Here is a 21,125-nt window from a genome sequence, read left to right as displayed (position 1 = left end):
TGATTTGGTTCTCTGTGAAGCTCTTTATTGGAAAAGACAGAGCTTTACAGAGAATCAAATTGGATAAAAAACTTCCCTGTCTGAAAATATACATATGGCACTGTTTTCAGAGTGCTTTTTCAGTACTCAGTGGTCAGGGGAGTCTGACAACAGATAATCATGAAAGGGAATGTGCTGAATGCCTTTTTGCACTGTTTTCTAATCAAAAAGGACAGTGTGACACTAGCATAACTCCAAAGGCATAAGATGTCAGCCTGGGAGTGCAAGAAAAAAGCTGTAGCTTCAGTTAGGCTGGTTTTCAATCATGTGGGCCTGATTAACTTCATTCTCAGAAATGCAAATTTTCAATTGAATTGAAAGATTGGTTGGAGAAATCTCAGAACCTGAAGCAGTGTTCAAGAGGCCCTGAATGGTGGGTGGGCTTGGAGCTAGTCAGTTCAGCTTCCATTCTAGGAAAAGTGCTGGAGCAAAAGATTCAACAAACTGTATGACTGCAAGGTAAGGAGATGACCAGCAGCCAACTTGGATTTTCCAAGAGCAAATCACATCAAGCCACCCTGATTTTCTTCTGAAAGGGGCTGCAAACACTTGTAGACAGGGGAAATGGAGTAGATGTCATATTCTTTAACTTTGCTGAGGCTTCTGGCTGTCTCTTACAGCGCTCCCATAAGCTGACTAGAAAAATATGGTTTAGATGATGGTGAGAGAAATGCTCAAGCCCTTCATGGGGAGAGCAGTGATAACCCAAGAGAGTTTGTACAACCCAAAAGCCTGTCTAGAGTTCAGCTCAGTCCATTGCTAATGACCTGAATGATGGAGGAGGCAATATGCTTATTACATTTGTAGATGACATGAAGCTAGGAAGGACAAGAAGCGTGCTGGAGGGCAGCATTAGAATTCAAAGAGCTCCTGAGGTCCTGGATAAATGGTCTAAATAAAATTGAAAGTGCCAGGCTCTAAGCATAGACAGGAATAAACAATTCACAAATAAAGGATCTTAGGTGACAGCTAGTTAGGTAACAGTCCTTGACAAAAGGATTTGAATCTTATGACCACAAGCTCAACAGATGTCAGCAACAGTTTGCTGCCTTTGAAAAGGCAAGCCAGTAGTGAGATTTATGACACAGAGAAAGAATGACCCTTTTGTCCAGTTATGGGTTTGTTTTAACTGGTCAATGAAAGCTAATCAGAGCAAAGCAATGGTTTTGTTGTGTTCACCATTGATAAGATCTCTGGAATATGGAATATCATGGCTCTTTTTGGGTGCTCTGGGTAAGAGAAGCAGGGCTGAATTAGAAGGAGTATAGAAGAGAATGGTGAAAACAATTCTACTAGCTAGCAAGAACTAAGGTTGAATGAACCTTATTTGGCCTAGGAAAGGCAGGAGGAACATCTTCAAATGCATAAAGACTTCAGATAGGAGGAGAATTATCTCCATTATGAAGTAACAGATTTAAGATTCGCAGCAGAGAGAATTTTCTAATGGTGAGGCTGTAAAAATTCAGAGATGGCTGTGAAAGCCCAGCATCACTGAATGTAGTTAAGGGCAGGTCAGAAAAATGTCTCCCAGAAAAGACTTAGATATAATAATTAGTTGAACCTGGCTTGGCAGAGGCATGAAGCAGAGGGACTTTTGTGGTCCTTCCCTGCTCTGCTCTTCTGTGTTTCTGTGATTATGTAACAGGATATAATAGGCTATAAAACACTTTCTCTTCTATTCCATGATTCCTAATAAATAAATGTCTGATAATAGGTTGATTTGGTAGGGTAAAAAAGCCCACAAGAGTTCATTTTGAGTAGATGGACAAGAGTTTCAGACAAGCAAAATGGAAAACTGTTCATAGCATTTGATTTTCTGCACGAGAAGTCCTCACATATACTATACATATATTTTTCCATATTTATAGCCAATTTATCAGGAGCAGAGTGTGGTTCTAACTGTGCAATACTATTTTAACACTATCTGGGGCATGTCACTCTGGATTTAATCTTCCCATCACCTCTGTAGCCACAGGCACTTGCTGGACACACATGCCCAGTTGCTAAGGGATTTGTGGGAGTCTTTAGTCAGAAGCACAAATTAAAACAGCTTGATACAATTTTGTTTCTGTTTCTCAGCTGGCTTGGATTTGCAGACAATTACATTTTTTTCAAGTGAAATAACAGTCACCTGAATGTCAGTTTTAAGTCTGCTGCTAATAGAATTTGGGTTTATTTTATTATTTCTATAGATAGCTTACAAAGAGTAGCTTATAAATGAAAAATAAAACAAAATGCTACGTCTACCCTTTTTTTTAATAGAATTAGAGTGCAGAAAACCAAGTGAAAACACTTTCAATGCCTGCCTAGGGGTGCCAACACCTGTCTTAACACACTCTTGAACACAACCTAAAATTTGAATGGATTATCAGGTTTTTTCCTGTCTCCTATCAGAAATGCAAAGAGACACCATCTAACAAGGCAGGGTCTTTCCTGACCTCCCTTTCTCATTCCCTGGCTTGTTTCTGCTCCTTAAACCAATTTTCTCAGTAACCTCTCCCATTGCTCCTCGGGCCCAGAATAGCTGCAGCTCCTCAGATCACCTGGCCTCTTTTTCAGAAGGACAGACTGATTCTCCCAGAGATTTGTGTACATTAGAAGGATTATTATGATATGTTTATTGCAGGAAGACAGGGAGCTAGTCTTGTAGTCTAGTACAGAAATAGACAAAGAATTCGGAATGCCAGATGAAGGTAAAAGCTTGGGATGATTCATGGGAGCTTGAAGCAAAATAATGTCCTTATACGAGAGTTCTGGTCTTTGTACAGGAATAAAAACCTCCCCATCATCGAATTTCTCACTGATGCTGTTTGTGCTCATCTCCACAGCCAAAGAACATTCGCTTCTACAAATGTGAGCAGCTGTGCTGCTTCTATATGGAGGTAGACAGCATGGGCAGTGACCTGGGACAAGGCTGTAATCCTGTTTTTCTTTGTGAATTTGGCCCTCAATGTTCCCTTTCTCCTGCACCCTAGACTCTAAATGAAAAGTAGAACATTGTTCTTTACCTATGGCTGAGGAACTGAATGTGTTTTTCAGTCTGAAAGTATTTGCTTCCCAGAGACATTGATATATATTTCTTGCTGTATGGCAGCCACGAGAAAAAGAGGAGAGGAACAATGTTCTTTATGGTCTTCATGGGGCTGATCCTTCTGCTAAGGGTCTATTTCCCAGAGGCATTGTTCCATGCCCATTTAAAAGTGTGTTTTAAGCATTCCTCTGAGTAATAAAAGAATGATCTCCCATTGAAGGCACAGAGCAGGGACCCAGAATATTCTTCTTAAGAGTTTCAAATATCCCACATGATCCCAGGCATTGGTTTTCTGGCCTGTTAAAGAAGAAAAAGGATTTTCTTACCTCACTCTTTGTCAGCCTCCTCTGAAACCAGTAGATAAAAGGTGCAAGTGCAAAGTATGGTTATATTACATAAACATGCACATTAACCTTAACACCTATTTTTTGTAAGTCCTATGTAAGAATGTACTTCTGAAAGACGTTTCTTTAACTAATAAAGCCTGTGGAAAGGGTATTATGAAGTATATTGAACATAAAATTGAGCTGTTAAAAAATAGACTGACTTAAAAGGTACAAACTCTATGTACCAGCTCAAACATTTATGCAAAGATCTATCAAGCAAATCTGAGCTGAACTCTTGGTACTGGAAGTGTAAAGAAAGAATCCTATTTGCATGTAATAATGGCATGCATTCAAAAAGGGCACTTTTCTCCTCTCTCTGATATCTAGATCAGGATCTGTGCTGATTCATCTCTTCTTTCTGATGTGTCCTGTAACCAGATCAAGTACAGTATCTCATCCTAAAGGAACAGCATTCCTGGAACTTATCTCTCTTTATGGACTCAAGATGAACCTTTTAATTGGAGTTTCCTCCTTTGCAGTGCCTGGAAGATGAATCAGTTGTAGCTAACATGTCAGGCTCCCTTCTTAAAGTTTTTCTTTTTTTTCCCTGTCTTGCTGATTAAGTGAGGATTGGGATCTTTAAAACAGCAAAATCCTATAATGTCATTTACAAAACAACATCTGACCAGCAGGTAGAAGAAATCCTCAAAGGCAGAAGCTTCTCTCTCATGCACCACTTACCCCTCATCTCTGCATTTTCTATCTTGAGGTTGCTCACTGATCTGCCTGGAGATGACACAGGTTCAAGAGTTTCATTCCCATCTTTCTGACCTTCCCCCCACTAAATTATAAAAGGGGACAATTTTAAGACTTCCTGATCAGTGCAAGTCAATGTGCATGTGCTCACTGTTTGTTCTGGGGCATACATGTGCTCATCCAGACACGGTTCCAGATGCAGCAGCAGCTCCATGGAGATGCTCACAAATAGAAGAAAAACAATCTTGATAAGCTGGAGGAATGGTCAAAAGAAAAAAAAAAAATGCCCTTCAGTAAAGATGAGGTCTGAGTGCCACTTTTGGGAATAGTCAGCAGCAGAAGTGCAGAGGGAGGAGTGACAGGCCAGACTGTTGCTCCATGGTAAATAATCTCTGCTTTGTGCATACCAGACACTGATGGCAAATTAACACCAAAGGATGATGAAAAGTCTCCATGAAGGGCATTTAACAGGAAGATAGCATTACAAGATATAAGAAGTAATCTAGCTTTCCCCTGCAGCAGTAAAACCCCCACTGCAGGTTAATCCTGCAGGTAATCTGGAAGCAAGTAGCAGGAGTGATCAGAGACCTGGGGAGCACAGCACCTCAGGAAAGGCTGCTGCTGTTTTGCTCTAGGAACCAGATATTCTCCCAGAGGCATAATAGTGATCCTCAAGCATGCAAAAGCTTTCTGCAAGAGGAAGGCAATTTTTAATTTTCTGTGTCCATGGAAAATAAGAAAACAGATAATGGCTGGAGACAACAGCAAGAAAGATTCAAATCTTTAAAAATAATAAAACCATTAGAAAAGCCATTAGAAGTAGCCTAGAAAGGTTTGTTTTCTGCAGAAGGAGCTGTGAAGCATCTGAGGAGAGTGTTGTGAGCAGGTTTTAGGTTTACCAGCACTAATGGTTTTACAGAGAGCAGTGTCTGCCAGGGTGAGGTTAAGGGCACTGCCTCGAAGGAGGGAAGGGCAAGGAAACTCAAGGCTTCAGCATCCTGTTTTAATGGTTCCTAGCTTTTAGCTGTAGGTATGACAGAGACAAATACCCCTGCACTTTGGAATGGGTTGTGTTTTGTATTAAAAGACAAAAATTCTTCTTGCAGCAGAGGAAGATGAGGAAGAACCCGAGATGCCTGTCGGCCCTCGACCTCGCCCGATGTCTGAGCTGCACCTCAAGGAAAAGGCTGTGCCCATGCCTGATGCCAGTGCTTTCTTCATCTTCAGTCCTAACAACAGGTATTTAAGGGATTGCTTAGCCAGAAGAAGGAGGTGAAGAGCTGGTACCCCTTCCACATTGGGCCCCAAAAGTTGTTGAGGTGCAGAGCTCCCCTTCAGCAGCTGATACCAGAGGCCTCCTTTCACCCTCCTCTCCTTTAAAAGGCAGGAAATCCTATGAAACTGTAGGGAGCACAGTGAAAATATTCAATGGGAGCTCATGGCACGTGCAAGGCTGATTGAAGACACAAATGATGGAAGCTGCAGAAATAAGGGACACAGAGACGAGTCAGTAATTGGAATTTCCTGACACATCCAGCTCCAAACTGCAGGAGAGCCATCATGCAATCAATCAAGTGGGAGGTAGCAGCTTCCTGTCCTAAGGGCTGCCCAAAATCCCAAAATGCTCATTGCTGCACATCAAAAATGAGCAGAAAAGAAGAAATGAGGGGGGGAGGAGAGCCCATTGCTCTGAGAGGCGTTTAGGGAGCACAATTCCTCCCTCACCCTTTTCCCATGGGCTCCTGCAGTGCAGGCTCGTGTTGTCACACCTGTCTTCCCAACCCAGATGTGCAGGATGTGGCTGGGGGGCTGTCAGGATTCAGGTGAGTTTATCTTTGCAAGGACACAGCAGTGAGCCCCCTGCCCAGTGCAGCACCAGCGATTTCCAGTGTCTCTCCTAAGGGCTCAGCCTTCAAACACAGCCCCAGAGGAAGGCAGGGCTGCACCTGCACCGCTCAATTCAGAGCTGGTTTTTAACTCCCAGCAGAGCTTTTGCCCCTCCTGCTTGGGTTTATGTGACAGGGAGGGGCTGAGGGTGACTGGGGCTCGTGGACTGTAATGAAAGCTTTGCCACCCACCCCCCGTCATTTGTAGAACTGAATTAACCTCTGCAGTCATCTGTAAAATTGCTGTAATAGAGACCTGGAGCCCTAACAGCCAGGACTAGAGCTAAATAGATTAATGAAGTGCCTGTAGAATTATGCACAGAGATATGATGGGGTTTAACTCCTCCCATCCTGCTACCAACACCTGGGAAGTGGTGTGATGGTCTCCAGAAAGAAAGTCTGACAGGAGACTGCTCCTTTCTCTTTTAGGTTCCCACTAAGAGCACCAAGTGGGTCTATGCTTAGCATACATCCTGCATGGCATGATGTCTCTCAGAAGTCATTTGCTGATGCCAGCCTGCCCCATATCCATTTGGCCAGGCCTGCACCCCATTAGAAAGGTGGATCCCCCACAGCTCCTGTGAAGTGACACTCCAGTCCCAGCTCAGAAGGACACTGGCACCCTAAAGCCTGTTTCTGCTGCTTTCCCCCTGAATGAATCAGGAATGGGTCCATAAATGAAAGCAAGGGGTATAATCCTGGGCTGGCAGGTTTCATATCACATGGAAATCACAAAAAGCTCTGGCAGGAGGGAGTGGCTGTTCCCCAAACACATCGAGTGTGAGTCCTGTGTGGAGAGCCAGCATTGCCCTGCACAGGTTCTCCCTGTGCTGGTACAGAGGAGAGATGCTCTGCAGGGCAACCCTCTGGTCCTGCTGGCAGAAGAGAAGGGGGGAAATGTTTCCCATGCTGTCCTTTGAGAGATAAAGTCATGCCTCTCCTCTCTCTTGCAGGTTTCGTGTCCACTGCCATCGAATCGTTAACGATAACATTTTCACCAACCTGATCCTATTTTTCATCCTGCTCAGCAGCATCTCCCTGGCAGCTGAGGACCCCGTGAGACACCTCTCCTTTAGGAACCAAGTATGCCTCACATCCTCCTTCCCTCGCTGGCTATTGCAAGTGTGCTGCAAGCAGATCATGACTTGAAGCCAGGAAAGGCAGAAAAGGCTGCATCAGAGTGCCTGTCTTCCATGATTTCTGCCTTTTGTAGGCTGTGTGTGAAATCATTAGGTTTTGCAGGAAACATGAGTCAGTGCAGAATTTGGCCTCTAGTTCACTTCAGAAGTGTGTGTAGGCAAAGGAAGAACAGGAGGCTGAAGCAAAATTATTGTTCCCTGGAATTAAAGCATTAGAAATGAGCTGTAAAAACATTGATTGGGGATACAGATAATTCAATTTTGAGGGATTTTCAGATTCCCTTTGGAACATTCTGCTGCCACATGCTGTCTTTTAAACTAAAAAGCCTGGGGCCTGGTTTTCATTTTATTCACTCTGGTGTAAATCAGGAGTAACATTCTTGAGTTTGATGCTATCACTCTGGGGGAAATCGATGTCATCAAGGTTAGAATCAGACTTTTTGAACACAAGCTACAAAGCTGCCATTAAATTTGAGATAACCCTCAAAAAATATGCTGTGCTCCTCTCCTTACCTGCCTGGGGAGAGAAGAGGAAAGGACTCAGCACAGAGATACATTCTCACCCTCTCTCCTGATCACTCTTATTTGCCTTTTGAAATGTTCAGTGCTCCCTTAACTTTGCCAGTGGTTGTTTCCATTAGTCAGGGGCCATTGCAGAAAAATAAGGAGTCAGCAGACATATGCAAGACTTCTGATTTCTGTGTCTGCAGTGGCATTTTGGTGCCTCGATGCCTGAAGAGTTTTCTAGGATTGAAGAGTGGGATGGTTTCTCCTTGTTTAATAATAAAACCTTCATTTAATGCTCCCTGAAATATCCTGGCCTGAGCATGCATTTGAACACATATGTGCATGCAGAGAAGGTGTTAATGGAAGTCTATTCCTGAGCATATCTCAGAGTGGCTTTGCATTTTGTCCTGAAGGAGGATGCTAAATAATCCAGTCAAACCTGTGCCACCAGTAACCCACTTGTGCACAAATGGGATAACTAAATGCCAATATATGTATTAGTGCTGCAGCATGTCAGCTGGCAGATGGGCTCCTGACATGCCACAGAAACTGTCACAGAGAGAGATTTAAATGAGAAGGGGGAAAAAAAAAGTCAGAGCTGGTTGTCCTGGATTGAAGAGCTGAAGGTTTGAGGCAAAGCCTTGTTTGGTGTCTGTGAAGCCACCAGTGCTGCGTGAAAATCTGTCTTTAATTTTTACAGGTACAGATGTTTAAAATGTGTCGTACAAGGGGACACTGACAAGATGTTTGGGTTGCAAATGTGGCCTGCCTTTGCACTGTAGAGCTGTGAAATCGTGTCCTCCCCTGTGCCCACACAGAGGCCTGGGAGGAAAAGGAAGAAAGCAAACTGAAATCAAGCTGAAATCAAGCTGAAATCAAGCTGACAGCAAAGCTGCCTCTGCCTTCACTCAGCATGAGCCCTGAGCAGACTGGGGATGCTGCTGGCACAGACTGTCCCAGAGCAGAAATCCAGGAACAGAGAGCCCAGCAAGGGCTGGTGGAGAGGTTTGGAGACTCTGCTGCTTTCCTGGGACAGGCTGTGTCTCTCTCTGTCACACAGGGCTGTGTTTCTCTTGTGTCACACAGGGCTCAGGCACAGAGTGCTTGGAAGTGCCAGCCCAGTCTGACCAAGCAGCCTTTGAAGTCCAAGCAAGTCCTAAGACTGTGCTCACAATATTCTCCTGTTTGCACCTCGGCAAGGTGCTCATTCATTTTAATATATTCTAGAGCAAGCTCCTCTTTAGATAATAATAAATAAGCCAGCTGATAAATGGAACTGCCTGCAGAGGTGGGGCAGTGACCATTTTCATTAGGCATGATTTTTTTTTGCTATCTGCACTTTGAGGCCACGTTCACCAGCGTGTTGTAGCTCCTTTGCAGCCCCCTGGTGAGGTAAAGCAGCAGCAGGTACACCTTAATTATTCACTTTAACCAAGTTTGCAGCTTCTTTATGTTGGTGGAGTCATGTAAAGCAGTTAGAGAGTACCCACAAATCTGGCCCATTGATTATAAAATTGATAAAATTTTAAAATGATAAAATAATCAAATGTCAGGACTTACAAATCAGCAAAGCAGAAGGATATCTCCACTTGCAATGTGTGTAAATTAAAACAGGTTGAAATCACGATCTGTCCCCTTGAAGTGGCCCTTTCTTAATTCTCTAAGCTGCAAAAATTGATGGAGCCCAAGACAACCTTGAGAAGAATTTGGGATTAAAAACTGAGCAGTGACCTGAAGAATTTTGAGTTATATGGTGGCAGTAAGTGATACATCCTCCCCTATTTGACTTGCAGTGTCTGAAAATCAATCCAGATTTGGATTGTGCTCAAATAGTGCAATGTGAAATAACCCTGGAATTTGCAGTATCTGTTCCTCTGCATACCAGGCTGTAAGAATTTAGCCACCTTTAAATCTGAGTGAGGATAAAGATACAATAAACACCTGTGGGATGGGAGAGGGCAGTTTCCTGGTTTATGTTTATTAGTGTTTTAGCAGCAAAGGTCTAAAATTTCACAAATTATCCATTTTCTACAACTTCCATATGTCAGCCTTCTGGTTCTAAACATGGTTATGGTAAAACAACAGTAAACCATGGGCATGATACTTTTGATATTCAATATCAAATATTATATCAATATTATTGATATTTCTAGTGTAGATAGCACTGAAGTGGCTTGGAATGTTGAAATATATTGGAAACAAAGAGAGTTCAATCCATGAATCAGTGAGAAAATTCCCATTTACTGTGAAATGCCAACATATTGTCAGTGGAGGACATTCCTGTCCTTGATGCTGCTACTTTGAAAGCCCCTTTAGATTCTTGGCTTCTGATTGCTTCCTGTGACACCACTTTTTGGGCATGCCACAGGTATCTCCACCCCCAGGCCTGGGAACGATGAGCGTTTCAGCTGGCTGGATATTCAGGATGCAAATAGAAAGATGCAGGATCTAAGTTAGGCACCTTTAGTGAATGACCAAATTATGGCTGCAATACAAGGGCTGGGATTCTGTTCAATTGGCAGAGTCTTTGTTATTCATCCTAATCCAGAGCAATTCAGGACAGAGAAAAGAAATAGCTAGAGTATGATTTTGCAGTTTGCTTTTCTTCCTTTGAGAGAGGCACAGGACAAGACTGAATGGAAGTTAATAGGAAGGAATCTCATGTTTTCCACTGAGAGACCAGGCATTCTTTGTATTCTCAGTTTGGAATCCTATTTGGGAAAACCCTTGAATGTTCTTTATGAGATTTAAGAGAAAAAAAATAAAAAATAAATCCTACAGCAACCAAAAATCTATAGTGCTCAAGGGATTGTAACTCAGGAAAGATTTCATGTAATGTGCTTCTTGTCCTCTGTGCCAGGACCTTCACTGCATTCAACAGGACATTGTTCCAAAACCATTCCCTATAGACTCCTCCTCATTCCCTCGTGAAAAGAACTCATGTATTTGATTTTAACTGTGATTTCCCACTCAAGTGATCAGTCACTGACCTACCCTCCCCACTCCTATCCCCTTTTGTTTTTACAGATTCTCTTTTATTTTGATATAGTTTTTACTGTCATTTTCACCATTGAAATTGCTCTGAAGGTAAAGTGCCCATCTTCTCTACCATTTCTTGCTCACAAGCTTTCTAGTTCTCTGCCACTCTCTGTTGCTAACACACACTCCTGTTTGTTCCTGGGTCACGCTCAGTACCACTAACCCAATTGTGCTTATTTTTCAGATCCTAGGCAATGCAGACTATGTCTTCACTAGTATCTTTACATTAGAAATTATTCTTAAGGTAACCAATCTGAGAAATACACTTTTCTTTCTCTTTCTTTCTTTCTTTCTCTCTTTTTCTCTTTCTCTCTCTCTCTCTCTCTTTTTTTTTTTTTTTTTTTTTTTAACCAAGTTATTATCTCTACACAAAGGGTTGCTTTTCTTTTCATTTGATGTTTTGGTAGTTGCTTAAAAAGTCTCCTGGGAAATTTTGATATTCAAACTTGTAATTGAGGGCCTATAGCAAAACAATGCTTTGTAGGGGAATTACAATGACAGGATGCAATGCTGGGAAATGTAAGAGAGGACCAAGAAAAAGGCCATCCCCTGATAAATTTCTCCCTCTACCCTGGCTGGTCTTTCCATAACAGGATTTTTCTGCTCTGCAAGGAACTCTGAGTACACACACCTCTTACACATGCTGCACCCAAAGAGAAGGTTTCTGCTCTGCAGAGACCAACCCAGAGGGTGGCTGAAGCTTTTTGTGATCTACAGCCAAGCAGGAGGCAGGGAGCACAGTGCAAAACCTCACTTTTTAGGTGCAGAGAGAGACAACCAAGAGTACAAATCACTGAGACACCAAGGACAGTAGCTGCCAGTGAAAACTGCTGCATCAAAACCCCTCTCTCTGTTTCCCAGGAGCGTGCTCTATACCAAGGGGAATGCGCAGGAGAATGGAAGAAAATAAAAATAGGCTGCCTTGTTCTTAACTCTAATTTTCCCAAATTGGTAGGCTAATAATTTAAATAACAGTAATTGAGCAAAGTTCTGGCTTTCTAAATGCTAGGTTCACTTGGCAGCTGGTTTTGTTTCTTTTCTCAGCAAGCTAGTTCTAAGTGCTGGCAGGCAGTGCCTTAGAGTTGCTCAAATTTTGCAGCTCAAGACCCTAATAACAGTATCTATACAGAGGGCTGGCAAGCAGGGTGGCCCCTGCACATTTTTATAGTGAAATGTGCTTTTTTTTTTTTATTATTTGACTTGAAATTACCAAAGCCATAATGTTCTCCAGGGAGATGTACACATTATGCCTGTGTGCAGTTTGCATCTGTGTTTACACAATAAATCTGAATGTGCACAGATCACATGGCAGATCCAAAAGGCCTGTCAAGAAAAGGAAAATATCCCAACAGCACCTGTTTGGACTCACAATTATTAATTCTGCTTGCTCTGAAGGAAGTGGTAACACTCCTAATGACATCAATGGAAGCAGAACCTAAGCCAGCCCATTGGCCTGGGCCTTCCCAAAGTCCTCCTGTTAACTTCAGTGATTTATGACAACATCCCTGGATATTCCCTCAGTTCAAGTGGGGGAATAGTGTAAGAACCATAAATTTAAGCCATGAATAGCTGGGTTTGTCAGTGCACATTTCTCTGCTGCCTGGCACTGAGCACAACGTTTTGCCAAACAGCAGTTGATAAGAGTGGTAAAAACAAAAGAATGAATGGTCATGGGGTGTTCAAGGCTGTGGAGAAAGAAGCTTCATCTGCTCTCGTGTTGCTGATGAGGACACCTGCAATTCTGGTGAATGCTGGCAAGGTGACTGCCAAAGATGTTTAACTGGCATCCTAAAAGGCTGTAAGTTGTTTAATACCCCAGATGGGAGGCAGATATAGATGATACACTCTCTGAGAGTCTCTTCTGAGATGACAAAACCTCTCAACAGGCGTGAGAGGACCACAGTTTGTACCAAACTTAAACTCAGCAGAGCTTCCCCTCCTGATTTCAATGGTGTCTTTCTTTCAAGATTGCCATACAAAATCCAACCAGTAAAGGGCATCTTTACCACCTTTGTTATGGCAAGAACCCCTCCTCCCTTCCCCAACTGAATGTGTCTACAAGTATAAATTCTAAGCCAAGACCAGAGTTTATACTTCCTCCCCCTCTAATTTCTGTCTGATTGATAGTCAGTTCCCCGATGTCATGGATGTTTGGTAAAGAAAATAATCTGATTTACCATGTGCCCTTCCACCCTGCTCTGAGTAAAGTTGTCACAGGCTGAAAACCACCAGCCAATACACCATCCCGAGCTACTGGTGGGACCCAGAAAACTCCAGTTTGACTTTCCAGTTCACACTTCTCAGCTGGAAGTCTGACTACAGCTCAGTCTCATGGTGTCTGCCTCAGGTTACTTTAGACACCTAACTTAGATGAGACTCAGGGGACCAAACTTAGAAGCCTGTATTCCTGGATGGGAAAGAGAATTCCTAATGGAGGAACATTAGCAGTTGTGGGGATGGGGTTTCTTCAAGGCAGCCACATCAGAGCCTAAGGTAGGTGGTACAAACACCCCAGCAGCTCACCCTCTTTAACTGTGCCAGTCCCATTGTGCTCTGTAACAGAGCTCAGCCTAAACTTTTTCTGTTTACATTGTCACTCACTCCAGTTCTGGAGCTGTGACATCCTCCTCAAAACCAGCAGGTTTTCAATATCCCTTCATACCCAGGTGAGGCAGAGGCTCCCTTGCAAAATACGTAACTATCTTCCCTCCCTCTGCCTGGTGATGCTCAAAATTATTACCTCCATGAAGAAATTGCCCTGTTTCAAGGAATACAGCCTGGGCTTTGTAAGAAAAACTAAGGGGGAAAATGCAACTGCATCTAGAGTAAAAATGGTGGGATTGAGCTGAACAGAAGGAGCAAGCTGAAGAGAGCAGTAATTCCTCCTGTTGTTTCAGTTCAGCTCTAAAGCATCATATCCCTGGGGGATTCTGGTTTTCCTTCATGAAAGGGAAGAGTCATCAATTGTCCACTGCAGCTGGTCTAAGTACTGAGAAGCATTACAGAAGAGCCCATTTTATTTTATATTTTTTATTCAATATTGTTAGAGGCCTTTATAAAGTACAAATGTCCTCTGTCACTGAAGAAAAAGGGAAAAGCATATGATTGCAGAGAGTAGTTTTTGCAGGCAGTCATTCTGCTGCTTTGCTAATCCTGAATGTTATGTACTCAGTGCACTTGAAGTTCATATTTTCCTCACTTTCTTTAGTTAGGCCTTTCACAGTTATCTTGCTGTCCTTCTCACTCTCTTTTCTTTCCATGGGGGGCTCAACTTCTCCTTGGGGGTCTGGGGGTAAATTGTCTGCCAGCAACAGAAATCCTGCCCCCTCCCCAGTTCTCCACTCTGAGCACAGCCAGGTGGGTTTGGCTCCTGAGCAGCTGCTGATGGCAAAGTGTGTTTGTGTCTCCGTGTGCCTCCCTGCAGATGACGGCCTACGGGGCTTTCCTCCACAAGGGCTCCTTCTGCAGGAACTATTTCAACATCTTAGACCTGCTGGTGGTCAGCGTTTCTCTCATCTCCTTTGGGATCCAGTGAGTGAGCTGTTTCCAGCTGGCTGCTTTTGCTGGGGCTGGGCTGGGAGGGATGGCTCAGGCTCCTTCTCTCGTCTGGGTAAGGTTTTTCTGTGAGCCTGTTGGATTCATGAGGTGTTTTTCTCAGATGATTCAAGGCCATTAAAATTTGTCCTCAAGAGAGGAGGTAGTAACTGGGAAATGTTACACTGGCGACCTGGAGGGGGGAATCTTTCAGAAGGAGAAAATGAGAACAAAAAAATAATGGGTGTATTGGGAACCACGACACTTAGCTTTGTTCCAAGGCCTTTGCTTCACTGTGTCAGATCAGGCCAGTTCAGTGATTTATGGTTCCCTCCTAGACCTCTCATAACCAGTTTGGAAAGTGAGGTTGATAGTGCTTTCCTACTTCCTGAGATGCTGTGAGTCTTGGTCAATGGAAGGCCATCAAGCACTTGATGAGAATCTTCAGAGTGGTAGTGGCTGTTCTGTCATGCTGTTTTCCTTTGGTTCATCTGCTAATTTGCTTAGTCATTTATAGATTTATTCGACTATGTGTCGGGTAGGAAGTTCCCTAATTAGTTTCACATCTGATAAGAAGCAAGCTCCCAGTAGTTACCACTATAGGTTAGCAGCTCACATATGTCAAACCCTAAGTCAAGCAGGACAATTTGTGAGGTCCACTGTGCTTTTAGTCAAGATTTTTAAGAATGGCACAGTGCTTGTTTTGACCTGCAGTTTCTTTCTTACAGACCTAAGTCAGACTTTTAGTGAGTTAACATTAAAACTGTTCCCAAAATCAGTAGGAAAACATGATGTCATTGAGCACAAGGGAGATTCTCAGTCAGGGTTTTAGTCCTGGAAGGCACAGAGAGCTCTGCTGCAGAAGGTAGTTGTGTTCAGTACTTAAAAGTGTGCACATAAATCATCCTAATCAATTCAGTGGGAGTTTTCACATCCTTGAATTTATGTACACACTTAAATGGTTTGTGGGCTCAGGGGCCAAACACACTGTAGGATCAAACTCCAGATGGATGGTCTAGCTTTAATGCTGGAGTCTCCTGGACTTTTCATTGTTCCATGAATATTTCAATGGAGCGCTTCTTTGAGCCTTTTCTGAAAATGCCTTGGTAATGACTACATCTTGGCATGATTTCTATATCATAGATATCTACAGGATCTGTTTGCCCTGCTCTAAAAATACCCCTTGCCCATGTTCCATTCCCCCTGCATTAGTACAGCAGAGATGATGAGAGCCAGAACAAGAAGCTAGACCTCTGAAGAAAACATCAGAGATTGGTTTCCTTACCCCTGAAGTGCCATGGCAAAGAGTTGACTAAATACCTTATGCAGTCTCAGGCCATGCAGAATTTCAAAGTTCTGTCCTTGCTGCACACTCCCCACATTTCTGTATCTCTCAAACCCTCCAATACTTTCTTCCAGGTCCAGTGCCATTAATGTGGTGAAGATCCTGCGTGTTCTGAGGGTCCTTAGACCACTGAGGGCCATCAACAGAGCCAAAGGACTAAAGGTTAGAAAAGTCCCAGTGCATTCTATAAACTATGAATTCATTTTATTCCAGGCTACAAGGGCTTTTGCAGTGGTTCAAGTAATGTTTCAGTGGAATCACAGTAGGGTTGAGGTTGGAAGGGACCCTCTCAAGCAGGGCCTCTTAGAGCAGCTTGCTTTAGAGTACATCCAAGGAGAGAAACTCCACAACCAATCTGGATGACCTGTGCTCAGTCACCCTGACAGTAGAAGTGTTTCTGAATGTTCAGATAAACCCATCCTGTTTCAATTTGTGCTCGTTGTCCTGTCAGTGGGAACCACTGGAAAGAGCCTGGCTCTGCCTCCTCTGCATCCTCCCTTCAGCCTTTAATAGACATTGACTGGATTCCCCTGAGCCTCCTCCCAGAGGAGCAGACCCAGCTCTCTCAGCCTTTCCTCACAGGAGAGATGCTCCAACCCCTTAAATCATCTTTGTGGCCCTTGGCTGGACTTCCTCCAATATCTCCAGTTCTCATCTACTGAGGAGCCAGAACTGGACCCAGTACAAGAGGCACAATCTCATCAGTGCTGAGTAAACAGGACAAATCACCTCCTTCAACTTGTTAAAATCTTTGCCTACTGCAGCCCAGGCCAGCATTTGCCATCTTTGTGGTGAAGGCTCATATTCAGCTTTGTGTCCACCAGGATGGCCAGGGCCTTTTCTGACAAGCTGCTTTTCAGCTGAATGGCCCCATCAGCACAGAGGTGAAATGATGGGGTTTTCTAGGGTTACAGATGGGCCCACAACATAACCAACCCTAAATATAACCTTTCTGTATTAGATGAACTCCTTCCTGCATGCTGGTGCTGGAGCTGCTTCCCTAACTATGAGGGAAGTTTCAGAGAGCAGGGTTCTGGTATTTTCCTACTCCTTTCTGCCTGCTTTTAAAAGTATAACAAGAAATGCAGCAAGTTGGTCCTCTTTCCCAAAACATTACTTGGGTAATGAGTATTGGTTAAATAATTGTTTCTTATTATTTGTATTTTTATACTTGAGCTTCTTCCTTAACCAGAACAGTTGAGAACAATCCTAAAAGTGGCTTTTGTTCCTCTCTTTCATTTGCAGCACGTGGTCCAGTGTGTGTTTGTTGCCATCAGAACCATCGGGAACATTGTGATTGTCACCACTTTGCTGCAGTTCATGTTTGCCTGCATTGGAGTTCAGCTGTTCAAGGTAAAACCATTGGACCCATCCATTCATCCAGTACATTAAGGGATGGGAAGAAAAATAGCATGAAAAGCCTGAGGAAGGGAAAATGGAGTCTTTTGTGTGTAACAGGCATTTGGGGCACTGTCAGTGTTACCTGAGCTTCTGCTACCAGCAGTTCTCCAAAACCGAGCCAGGCACATGCAGAACTCAGGCCCGTCATCTGTGATCAGAAGAAATGATCAGTAATGCTGTTCCTCTCTGAACAGCTTTACACTGGCATGGCATGATCCCAGGAAGGTGAAGGGGGCTGTTCCAAAGGATTGGTCCTTGTAGGTTCTCTACCTCCCATTTTGCAGAGGAAGGGGCACACCAGATATTCATTCACCTCTTTATGTCCGCTTTGAGCTCCTTGCCTTCCACCACCCTCCTGACAACAAGCGTTCAGCACATACACACAAAACTACCCCACAGGCAGAAGCTTCACTCCTCTTTTTCCTTCCCAAGGGCAAGCTGTACAGCTGCACTGACAGCTCCAAGCAGACAGAAGCAGAGTGCAGGTGGGTCTGAGCTTTTCCAATCCCTCCCCTTCGCTGGCCGCCCACCCGCAGCGCCTGGCGCTGGCAGTGCAGCTCTGCCACGTTCTGTCTCCACTCTCCACCCACAGAGGGTACTTCATCACCTACAAGGATGGCGAGGTCAGCCAGCCCATGATACAGCCCCGCAGCTGGGAGAACAGCAAGTTCGACTTCGACAACGTCCTGACTGCCATGATGGCCCTCTTCACCGTCTCCACCTTCGAGGGCTGGCCAGAGTGAGTGTTCCTCACTAGCAATGTCCTCATTCATTCCAAAAGAGAAAATTCAAAGGCAGAGCACGGTCTTTCCCTTTCTAAGTGTTTAAATAAGTCTAGAGCTTTAAATATGGCAGTAGTAGCGCTGTAGTATTACGTACTTTGTAAATTCCTCAGGGCCCACAGGAATTTCTGCTACTGTACTTGTAAACAGTGCAAAGCAGTTCTTAAAAGATGATTTCCATTAGTAGCAGTGATACCAGTATTTGTTACAGTTATTATGTGTATAAATGAACGTAAGATGCACCTCAGGTCCTTTCCAGGATTGCCAGGTTTCAGGTTTCCCCATGGAGCCAGCAGGGAAATAAGAAACACAGCAGTGTGTCTGTGGGGTGCAGACATGGGGTGTTTTGCAGACATGGGGTGTCCTTGCAGACATGGGGTGTCTTTTTCAGACGTGGGGTGTCATTGCAGACATGGGGTGTCCTTGCAGACATGGGGTGTCCTTGCAGACATGGGGTGTTCTTGCAGACATGGGGTGTTTTGCAGACATGGGGTGTCTTTGCAGACATGGGGTGTTCTTGCAGACATGGGGTGTTTGCAGACATGGGGTGTCCTTGCAGACATGGGGTGTTTTGCAGACATGGGGTGTTCTTGCAGACATGGGGTGTTTTGCAGACATGGGGTGTTTTGCAGACATGGGGTGTCCTTGCAGACATGGGGTGTTTTGCAGACATGGGGTGTTCTTGCAGACATGGGGTGTTTGCAGACATGGGGTGTTTTGCAGACATGGGGTGTCTTTGCAGACATGGGGTGTCCTTGCAGACATGGGGTGTTTGCAGACATGGGGTGTCCTTGCAGACATGGGGTGTTTTGCAGACATGGGGTGTCATTGCAGACATGGGGTGTTTGCATACATGAGGTGTTTGCAGACATGGGGTGTTTTGCAGACATGGGGTGTCCTTGCAGACATGGGGTGTTTTGCAGACATGGGGTGTCTTTGCAGACATGGGGTGTCCTTGCAGACATGGGGTGTTTGCAGACATGGGGTGTCCTTGCAGACATGGGGTGTTTTGCAGACATGGGGTGTCATTGCAGACATGGGGTGTTTTGCAGACATGGGGTGTCCTTGCAGACATGGGGTGTTTTGCAGACATGGGGTGTTTTGCAGACATGGGGTGTCTTTCCAGGCCCTGCTGCCTGTGCCATGGGAGCTGGGGACTCCCAGAGGGTCTCTCAGGGTGATGGGGACATGCAGGGTATCAGGACCCTGACCTGTGTCACCAGCTGATGCCAACAGCAGCATTAACAGCATTAACAACTGTTGACTCTTGGCATCCCCTTTTCTCACAAAACTCAATCCCCAACAACTCTGTTGGGACTGTCCTCTGTTAACTGAAGAGCATGATTTTGTTCAAAAACGAAGACATTTCACCCCTGAACGGGTTCAAGTGTGTAAAATTATTAAGAGCCACGTCTTCTCTTTCACAAGCATTTGCACTCAGATTGGCTCAAGTCTGCACATCTCTGAGGGAATTAATTTTGATACAAGTAGCAGAAAATTCCAAAGTTAAGCTTTAGCATCACCTGTAAGGCCTCAAGGCAGTCGCAGATGTTCTCTGCATTTGGCTCCTGTTTGCTTTCAGGTTGCTGTATAGGTCCATTGATTCCCACATGGAGGATGTGGGACCCATCTATAATCACAGGGTTGAGATCTCCATCTTCTTTATTATCTACATCATCATCATTGCTTTCTTCATGATGAACATCTTCGTTGGTTTCGTCATCGTCACATTTCAGGAACAAGGAGAACAAGAGTACAAGAACTGTGAGCTGGACAAAAACCAGGTAATTTACAACACCTTGCTGCCAAAAAAGGCAGAAAAATGCATTGACAATAAGCTCTTAATAGATAAATGCATACAGAGAGGAAAACGTTAAGCTTGCCAACAAGATAAAACTGTAAGCTGGCTCTGCTGACATCTTTTAGGAGTTAGGCAGAAAAAAAGTCTTGCTGTAAGATTCACTCAAGGGACAACAATTACTTAAAAATGTTTGCTGTACCATTTGTTTCACTGAGTGTCTGGCCAAAGTAAATGGCCAAAGTAATTGACCATTTATGTATATCTATAATATAGAACTATATATCTATAATATAGAACTATATATCTATAACACAGACCTCTTTAACAAGTAGAATGTGCACATTCACATTTCTATCATGACCTAATAGAAATTCTTCTACCAAGCTTGTTCATTTCAGCAGAAAACTTGAAACATTCTGTATTTTTTTTATTACAAATGAAGGTAGCTGAGCACCCTGATATTTTGGGTTTGAGTTTTAAATGTACCCTGCCTCTCCCACAGCGCCAGTGTGTAGAGTATGCCCTGAAAGCCCGGCCCCTGCGGAGATACATCCCTAAAAACCAGTACCAGTACAAAGTTTGGTACGTGGTCAACTCCACCTATTTTGAATACCTGATGTTCGTTCTGATCCTGCTGAACACCATCTGCCTGGCCATGCAAGTAAGTAAGCAAGCAGAAAACCTCCAGGTGGTGAAGGAGTTTGTTGGGGAAAATGCAAAAATGGCTGAGGTTGAGACCTCCTTTCACCTTCACACCACGTGTTGAGGGAGAGGGACAAGCACGTTAAGAAAACCATTGTGCTCATGTAGCTGAAATGAGGAATCTAGCTCTCATCCTCTTCCTGCTAATATCTGACACTTTCAACAATTCTGTTTTGACTCCTTAAAAACAAACAAATTTCACATTTCTAGACAGAGTCCTGCAAATACTAGAATCTCTCAAGAAAAATGTTGAAAATAGCTCAACACTGTATTTTTTCTTGGCCTTGCATTCAGCTGCAGCTGAATTGTTTTAACTGAAACTGCTTGGAGTAAAATCACCCTGTGCCAACACAGAACATGAAAATCCATCCCTGCTGTTTGAAGTTTATTAAAGTTAAGCAACTACAAATGGGATCTTGTAACAATGGAAGGTGACCTTAGAACAAGGCAGTGCAATCAGTTCAAGTATTATGATCTGGAAATAGGGATATGAAAAGTGAGGTGGCAACACTTGCAGAAAACGCTGCTTGAATTAATCAATAGAAGATGGAGAGTTACTTCATAAGATCTTAATAAAGTTAAGTGAATGGGCAGCATGATTTGCAAACTTAATTCAGAGTTGACAAATGCAAGATAATGCATATTGGAAAGGCATGATTTGAGCTGCTCATGTACTTTGCAGAATCCTGAATTTAGTGTAATTACTTGAGGAATGGCTTGGTATCATTATGGACAGCTCAGTGAAACCCCTGCTCACTGTGCAGTCACAGTGAAATAAAAAAGTATCCCAAGCATTAGGGAAGGTTGAGATAAAAAACACGATTTGAGATTGCATTG

General features: G+C 43.7%; 1 protein-coding gene across 1 annotated transcript in view; it reads left to right on the top strand.

Moving 5' to 3' along the window:
* CACNA1C (calcium voltage-gated channel subunit alpha1 C) overlaps positions 1-21,125 on the top strand; it is a 465,827-nt gene that overhangs the window by 376,492 nt on the left and 68,210 nt on the right. Inside the window, exons 19-28 of the mRNA XM_058853070.1 lie at positions 5,259-5,391; positions 6,992-7,121; positions 10,712-10,771; positions 14,148-14,254; positions 15,677-15,764; positions 16,848-16,955; positions 17,436-17,488; positions 17,596-17,742; positions 19,368-19,569; positions 20,089-20,247. Coding sequence (XP_058709053.1) covers positions 5,259-5,391; positions 6,992-7,121; positions 10,712-10,771; positions 14,148-14,254; positions 15,677-15,764; positions 16,848-16,955; positions 17,436-17,488; positions 17,596-17,742; positions 19,368-19,569; positions 20,089-20,247 — 1,187 coding nt within the window. The remainder of the gene's footprint in view (positions 1-5,258; positions 5,392-6,991; positions 7,122-10,711; positions 10,772-14,147; positions 14,255-15,676; positions 15,765-16,847; positions 16,956-17,435; positions 17,489-17,595; positions 17,743-19,367; positions 19,570-20,088; positions 20,248-21,125) is intronic.

This window comes from Poecile atricapillus, chromosome 18, assembly GCF_030490865.1.
Source record: "Poecile atricapillus isolate bPoeAtr1 chromosome 18, bPoeAtr1.hap1, whole genome shotgun sequence".
Classification (NCBI taxonomy): Eukaryota; Metazoa; Chordata; class Aves; order Passeriformes; family Paridae; genus Poecile; species Poecile atricapillus.
Note: the sequence above shows the minus strand (reverse complement) of the source record. Positions and strands in the feature narration are given on the sequence as shown.